The 8,011-nt window shown below is 43.6% G+C and overlaps 1 protein-coding gene across 18 annotated transcripts; it reads left to right on the top strand.

Moving 5' to 3' along the window:
- The first annotated feature begins 725 nt into the window (after positions 1-725).
- On the top strand, positions 726-7,608 carry LOC119296195. 18 transcript variants are annotated; one of them, XR_005145011.1, is made up of 8 exons: positions 730-1,113; positions 1,706-1,794; positions 2,054-2,305; positions 2,405-2,513; positions 2,620-3,757; positions 3,852-4,544; positions 4,934-5,025; positions 5,199-6,377. XR_005145011.1 is itself a non-coding variant. In XM_037574593.1 (7 exons), exons 1-5 carry the CDS (start codon positions 765-767, stop codon positions 2,631-2,633), a joined length of 813 nt encoding a protein of 270 aa, XP_037430490.1. In that variant the 5' UTR covers positions 726-764; the 3' UTR covers positions 2,634-3,757; positions 3,852-5,025; positions 7,358-7,608. The 18 variants fall into 18 exon arrangements, 16 of the variants coding, with proteins under 16 accessions (XP_037430490.1, XP_037430486.1, XP_037430483.1 ...); XR_005145010.1 differs by having other exon boundaries at positions 731-1,113; positions 3,852-4,724; XM_037574593.1 differs by lacking the exon at positions 5,199-6,377 and adding an exon at positions 7,358-7,608 and having other exon boundaries at positions 726-1,113; positions 3,852-5,025.
- The last annotated feature ends 403 nt before the right edge of the window (positions 7,609-8,011 follow it).

Here is an 8,011-nt window from a genome sequence, read left to right as displayed (position 1 = left end):
ACCGACCGTCGGCTTCTCCCTCTTCGGCCAAGGACCGAAAAGTGTTATGTACTCCATCTGTCGAGAATATCGATGGTGTTTCCAATAACCAGGCAATCAGGCCATAAGGCTGTAACAGACAAAGCGTGCTCAGGGAACTTATGCTATATTACTGCGAACTGTAAGAAGCATCTTCGAAGAAAATAGTACCCCCACCGATACCTTTCTTCGGTGCTCATTGTTATTATGAGACTTGTGCAATGGATTTTTTGTACTCATGAGTTCCGTTGTGTGCCAGCCATCATTGAAAACAATAAGAGCGCTAGCTTTCGGCTTCACCTAGTCTGAGGTCCGGCTCGGGTGACCCGATCGTGACAATCGCAGAGGTGCTCCCTTTACTCCCTAGCCGAACAATCGGGAACGTAGGGGTAAGCACAGGAGACAGGCAACCCAGCTTGCAAATCGCTTAAGTCAATATGGTGCATATTATGGTGTAATCTCTACTCCTAATGGACGACTTGGTGAATAGTCCGCGGGGTTTATTTTCGCTGATTTTTTTGTCATACTCCCACCATCGGGTTTTTTCGTCATCCTACCACATCTGCATTACTCGAACGAAAAAAACGAGCGAAGACAGCCCTCCCACGCACGACAGAAATTTGGATGAAGAACGAACCAAAAAACCGGACGAAGCGGGAGCGAGCGCCCTCGCAGGAACCGGTCCAGGCCCTACCCTCGATCTAATCGCTACAGCGACGAGAACCACGCCCCAGCCACCATCGCCGATGCTTTCGCCGTTGCGGATCCCTTTGCCGGCACCGAGGTGCCAGAGAAGCCGCGGCCGCGGCCGCCGTCGCGACGCCGCTGCCGACATCCTCCATCGCCGCCCCGGCTCCGGCCATCCAGGTGCCGCCGACCCACGCACGCCGCCGCTCCACGCGCGTGGTCTTCCCCTCCACGCCTCCATGCGCCGCTGCAGCCCACGCACGCCATCTACCCCTTTAAACCTCCATGTGCCGCCGATGAGTTCGTCGTTGTCGACAGGGAGAGCGGGGGGAACAACCTCGGGGAGCGAGAGGCCGTCACCGGCCCCGGGATTCGGCACCGCGCGACCGTCATCGACGCAGTCCGGAGGTTCGCTCGCCCCCCTTCACTCTGCCTCCTGCGTCCGTACGGTGAACTATCCATCTCTTGCTTCCGGCCGGCAAACGACACGACGGCGCGTGCCGTCGGGCGTGCCTGCCTTGCTCTGATCAAACGGGCCTGCGTCTTTTTTCTTTCCGTCAGTTCCTCCAAACCCTTGTCGCACGAGTCGCCGCGCAGCGCCAAGTACAGATTCTGTTTTTCAAGTGGCCTAATCATTCGGTGTGACCTACGGACTATTTTTTCCCCAATTCTTAGGATGCGCATATGGTGATAAGCTCTTCTCAATCTTTTGTTTTACATAATGTATAGTTTGTTTTTTCTTCAAAATTCACGCCCTAGAGCGATTTGATGCGTCAAAGAGTTACGACAGCTCCAACGCGGCTCACCAAATCGACCGCAAATCTCTAAATCCTTGCTGCATTGTGCTAGGGCATGGTTGAACTATCGTTTTAAAAAATATTATTATGTCATTATGCAGTTCACACGGACAGACATCTGCTTGAAATTCTGATAAAACAAGCCAGGTTCAGTAGAGTAGTTGTTTTCAGCTTCATTCAGCTCACCACTTTGATGCTTGTAGGTACCAAGTCTGCTACTCGTACCGACATGTTGGTCGACGTAGGAATGGTAGCTGGCTGTGATAATCTTGAGGTTCCACGACATGTTGGGGTACTTTGTGCATTCCTTTCTTCTTTGAAACAAATATGTTCATTCTTTGATGTAATTCTTTGCCCCAATCCTGATGTATCCGTGTATTACTTATGCATAGAAGTAGAGCACAGTTTCATGCTAGCGACTGGTAAATTCTTACGCTATAACACATGTAGAAGTTTGAATAGCAACCGTATAATAGAAACAACTATTTACTCCTTGATGAATTACATACATTATGTATTCATCATTCTAACTGGATTACTCTTTGTTATAGAATGGAAGTGCATCCCCCGCGAAAGGCACAAAGAGGAAATTTGTTGTTGATGCAACCAAAGGTGCATCACCAGGTGTTAATGCAAGTAACACTGGGCAGTACCTGCATTACCACAGAAAAGGTAATGGTCCTGGGAAACGTGCAAAGCTGGAAGACAACAAAGGTGCTAGTAGGTTGGGGAGAGATCAGACACCAATCGGCGTATTTGAAGATGAATGCGTTTTCTGCCATTCATTTAGAACCAGTGAGCCGGTAATATGCTGCATATCCTTTACACATATCAATAAAAAATGTCTGTTGAAGTCTTCTTATTTGTACTGGCACTAAAAATGTTCACTTTTCCTATGTCAGTGTCATGGTCCGATGGTCCGATGGTACTGTATCACAATCGAAGGATTGTGCCCAGTGACGAGGGCAACCCTACCAACGCCATCTATGTCCACGAGAAATGCATGGTTTGGTAAGTTTCTTTATACAGCATGGTTAACTCTTCATATTTAATTTATTTAGAATCATCATATGCAGTGTTCATCCATCCTTTTAATTCTTTACCCATGTTTCTGAAGGGCCCCAAAAGTAGAATCCAATGGTGATACTTTTAAGAATGTGGAGAGTGAAATCAATCGTTCTAAAAGATTGAGATGCAGAAGATGCAAACTCCCGGGAGCAGCGCTTGGTTGTTATGACAACTCCTGCAGAAAAAGTTATCATGTCCCATGTGCAATGATGATACCAGAATGCCGCTGGGATGAAGTAAGCTTTTGAGTATAGCTTGTCCTTGATCCATTTATAAACCTAGCACACAACACGGTGATTGGGAGATGGGATCTTCTGTTACCCAGGGATGTACATCTGATTTTAAGAATATCACATCTGAGTCCTGTGTCCCTTTAGCCTCCTCCCCTCCAACGTCCATGGCTCTGCGATGAAATCAAGGTTGACTGATGTTTGATATGAACATAATAAAGTCTACAGGTCAAAGGGAAAATAGAATGGGCTTCCATATGATGGATGTACATGGGGGAAATAAGTCTGATATCTTGGTGTTTCAATCTCAGATTGAATTCTTCAACAAGATTTAGTCCAGGAGAAAGTCTACTGAGAAGAGCAAGGGTGTCGATCATGAATTTTTGTTTTAGTTGACTGTAGGTTTCATGTGGTATGTCTCCAGGTTCGTTCTTTGAATTTGTTTCCTTGTTAACTTCTGACGCTATAGATTTTATATCAGTAAAAGTGTCATCCTTGGTGATAAGATGGGACTATATTAGAGCTATTATTAGTGTATGCTAGATTGGATCAAATGTAGACATAAAAATAAAACAAAACTGCAAGTCCACATCTCATTCAACACACTTCCACTGTAGTGTTTGAGTGCATATACTGATGTTCTTTGATCAACATAGGGTGATGCTTGGTAGTTACCTCTCTCTCAGCCTTGCAAATTTTGGGTGTGTGAATTTGCAACTTGGACACCTCATAGAATGTTGGTCCGAATATTCGAAATTGATCATGTATATATCCCTAGCAGATCTAAGCTGTCACTCCCTTTTTTTTGGTTGTCAGGAAATGTATTTTTGATCTCAGCTTCTAATGATGAAAAGAAGTAGTCAAGAATAAAATTTGATGTCCTTTGGCACCTTACAAGATGATAAACATCAACACTGATGTTCTGTTGTTCTGATAACTGCAAAATAGGAACGCATGGTACTTATGTAACCACATATGTTTCCTTCTTCACTTTTGGGAGGATATTTCTTACGCCCTTTATATTGACTTGTCCCTGATCGTAATATTGCAGCATCAATGGGCATGAAGGGTGTGGGTTGAAGAACAATTATTCTACATTGTTTGGTCTATTTAAAGGTAACTGTACTAAACATCCTGTTCTTACTGCTCTTTACTCTTTAGTTAATACCATCAGTGTGGCACTCCTCCTTTTTAACGTTATTTTAGTTAGTAGCAGTATTTTTGAAGTGTTTCTACCATTTCTCTCGAGGTTCTAGCGGTGTTCACGATATTAGGCTGTAATTGTTGCCAGCCTGATCTTGGTAAATTTTCCTTGCTTAGTCTTAATATTGAAACTTGCTCGGAGGATCCAACCAAGGCCACATTTTTGATAAATAAGATGCAAGATTCTATTCCGTCAACAGGCTTTGATGTGTCATCAGCAGCTCTATTGCAAGTCTCTAGCGTCGACTTACCCCAGTTCCTTCGGTTCAGATGTCGTTTCCTAATTGCTAGAGCTGCAAGGGTACATATTTAGTTCCTTATCATCCTTGAGTCATGTTATCTGCGAGGGTACTTAATTGCTTACGTGTTTGCAATTTCTATTTTTGAACCTTTATATCTAATCCTCTCTTTAATTTTCAGCCATCTATTTATTTTCTTACGCATGAAAGAACTTTTCTTAATGCGTGGATGTTTATAGAACATCGCTGGTCTCTTCAATGGCAATCAGTACTCATTGGTGTTGTCAGGCATTCAATCAGAGGTGCGGCATGCTTCTGACATCAACGAGTGCCAACAACGTCTATCAGCACAATTCGGCCACCGGTCCTACCATTCTGCAAACTTGGATCTCTCGCAAAAACTGAAAATTTCTTTTTGGGTTAAGCACTATTGATTTGTGGTGGTAAATTCTTTTGGCAAGGAAACTTAAATATATTGTAATGTGAGTATCTCGACTGGCATTGAGGATTAAGAACTTTAACTATGCCGCCACATTTTGTAGGCACTATAACTACCATTCTAGGCATGTATATGCATGGTATTCTATGCAGAATTTGTTTGCTCATATACAAGGAATACTCACTACATTATGAGACAAAGTTTATTATGGACTGGTAAGAGTTTACTGATGATTCATCCTATCATCCTTAGATACAAAGATTAAGGTGTACACAATTCAAACACTCATGTTTGGCATGTTCCACGCAACACACCTGCTCCATGAAACAACAACATTGGTCGAGGTAAGCACTCCTTCATGCATCCTCCGTATTTTTTTCATTCATCAAGTTTGATTTTTTTACATGCATTTTAGTTTTCTCTTAAGTTGTTTTGTACTTACTGAAATAATGACTTCAGTGGCAAAAATTGCTTATGTATTTGTTGAAACATGGGCATGACTCATGCATTTTGTTAGGCTGAAGCATAGGAAGAAGCAGTGTGGGCATCGCCACATCCTGTGCGTGATCGTTTCCACTCTGCCACATGCGATGCAGAATACCCCAGGTTTGACATGTCGTCGCAGTAGTTCATCACCAACAGCCAACCCCATTTTTTAACACCCACCAGCCATGTATTTTAACTTTGTTTGGGACATCCGCGGCCCATAATTCCATCCAACTCTTATGATCTGCAACCCAGCTGGACGAGGAGGCCAGTGCCTTTCTCGCCGTCTTCAGGGTCATCCCCAGATGGTAGGCTGATCTCACGGTGAAGATCCCATGTCTGGTATAGTTCCAGGCCCGGAAATCTTCTTTGCCCGGTCCCCCCACTACTATCTGTCTAATATCTTGGGCATCAGAAGGAGTGAACACAGCCTGCAGTTTTCCTTCATCCCAGGCCGTTCCGTCCTCCGAGAGTAGGTCAGCCACCTTGATCGTATTCGGTACGTAGTTGGCACCTAGAGGAGTCATGCTTCCATTGCGGGGTATCCAATTATCATGCAACACGTTGATCTTCGTTCCAGGCCCGGAAATCTTCTTGTGCTGATTCAATTCTATTACTTAAACAATAAGTAATTAAGAATTCAGAAATTGCACCATATATGTGAGATCACTTCCCTAGAAGACAGGCATAAGATTTTTTCTCGATAACCTTCCATAATAAAATAAGATATTTGTTCATAACAAGTTGCTAATCCACCGCCCTATGTCATTTATTATTAGCATTATCTCTACTATTAATTGACAGTCACAAGTTTCCTATGGGCATACCTATCCGCGCGCTCCTGCGGAGGGACGTCGTGCACGACACCATGAAAGATGTCATGGCCGGGCCTAACCCTGGTGCAATGCTCGAGAATGCCAGGGCGTGGATCACGGCATCGAGGACGACCGTGGCGGGAGGCGGATCATCAGACCGCCATGTGGACGCGGTCACATTATATTTCTTGACAGTCAAATGGAGAGCCACATGGCTACATTCTCAAATCAAGTGTGTCCATTTAAATGTCAAGAAATACATTAAGATATTGTGTCCTACATTACTCGGTAGTCATTGTCATAATCGTTTGTAGCAGCCATTCATGCAAAAATAATTTAGAAATCGAGCACTGAATCAATTTGGAAATCAAACCATTGATGCAATTAATCAGCTAGACAGTTAATTACGTATGCCATTAATTAGGTCCATTTGAATAGATTTTTTTTTGCACCAAATCAATTTAAAAATCGAGTCATTTGGTTAGATAATTCTTTATGCCTACAGATAATTAGAAGTAGGAATTTTTTCCCGATTAGTCAGATAATTAATTGATTTGGTTGGCACTTAATTAGGCATGTAGAGAATTAGGTAGGTCATTAATTTTTTGTGTACTTAATTAATTAAGTAAGCTGTTAATCATGGAAAATCATTTTGAAAGCGCTCGTGGGCAAGATCGATCAACGGGCTCTCAGCTACATGGCCAAGCGTCGAGCACCGCTTGCCAACATGGACAACGGCCACCATGCGCTTGCGACATGGGCGACCTAGCGTTCACCAAGATGGATGAAGTCTATGCTCCGTAGGATGCCCACACGCTGATAGTTGCCGAAATGTACGCGGGTGAGGACAACACGACACAACACTAGCCAGGTGGTTCATGCTATAATAAAAAGGAAGAGTGTTCCAAAAACATGAAGGAAAAAGAACTAAAGCCACCAAGTGGTGCATGGTGTTGGATAAAGAAAGAGTGTTCCAAATAATAAGAGAAAAAAAGAAAGAAAGAGTATTCTAGGAAATAAGTAGGAATGAGAACTAAAGTTGGCGAGGAATGAGAAAGAAGAAGATGAGGCATCGATGCCGAACACACTAATGTTGACGTGGTGTTGGTTGGCGCGAATGAAACGGGTTGGCGAAGAGGCGAGGAGTAGAAAATGTAGGGAAATACGAGGAAGAGAAGAACCACAATTATCCCTTGTAGCATATGTGCGATCGAGTATTGGGGACTAGGAATACGTTCATGTTGCCACTCTCCTCCAATGTCAATTCACATTTGCAAAGTTGAATAGACCTTTGAGAATGATCTCTGTAGTTATTTGTTATTCTTTGTGTCAATAGTATGTTTTAGTTTAACCCACTCTATTATATTGTAAACAGGAAAAAATCATCCATATTGCAGTGCATGGCAAAGATGAGGTGGACGTCATATGCTTTTAAAGGAGGTGGCTCCAACAAGAGAAAAATAAAACGAGAAATGTCCCGCTACGGTGGGAAATTGGTCGGGAATGAGAGGTTCCGGCAAAAAAAAAGAAGGTGCGTCATTGGATGGGGTTTCTATGTTGAACCCGGGCGTTATAGTTATTGCGAATAACCCGTAGCAACGCACGGGCGTTTTACTAGTACACGAACAAGGAACGAAGCCGTACAAGAATAACCATATGCAAGAGGAAAAAGCTTCATGAAGGAAGCCCCCAAGTGAATGGGGTATTTGAATTTACGCGTCACAAACAAAGTTTGGACAAGGAAATTTTTACAAGCAACTTTTTTCCAAAAAAGTATAATGCTTGGCCGAGCCGAACACAAGTTAAAAATTTAAAACTTCGAGCATGAAGACAACTTAGCTGGTTAATGTGTTCTGTATTGATGACGCGGTCCGAGCTTGATGCGGGACAAGGTTCCATCTCCGAGCCGGTCCCGAGGTGGTGGAGCAAAGAGCTCGTCACTCCGAAGTGGTGACATAGCACGGTCAATGCAGCACGGCAGGGTGATGCCGAAGTCCTTGGCATGGGGTAATGAAGTGTTGACGAAGCC

This window comes from Triticum dicoccoides, chromosome 4B, assembly GCF_002162155.2.
Source record: "Triticum dicoccoides isolate Atlit2015 ecotype Zavitan chromosome 4B, WEW_v2.0, whole genome shotgun sequence".
NCBI lineage: Eukaryota > Viridiplantae > Streptophyta > Magnoliopsida > Poales > Poaceae > Triticum > Triticum dicoccoides.
Note: the sequence above shows the minus strand (reverse complement) of the source record. Positions and strands in the feature narration are given on the sequence as shown.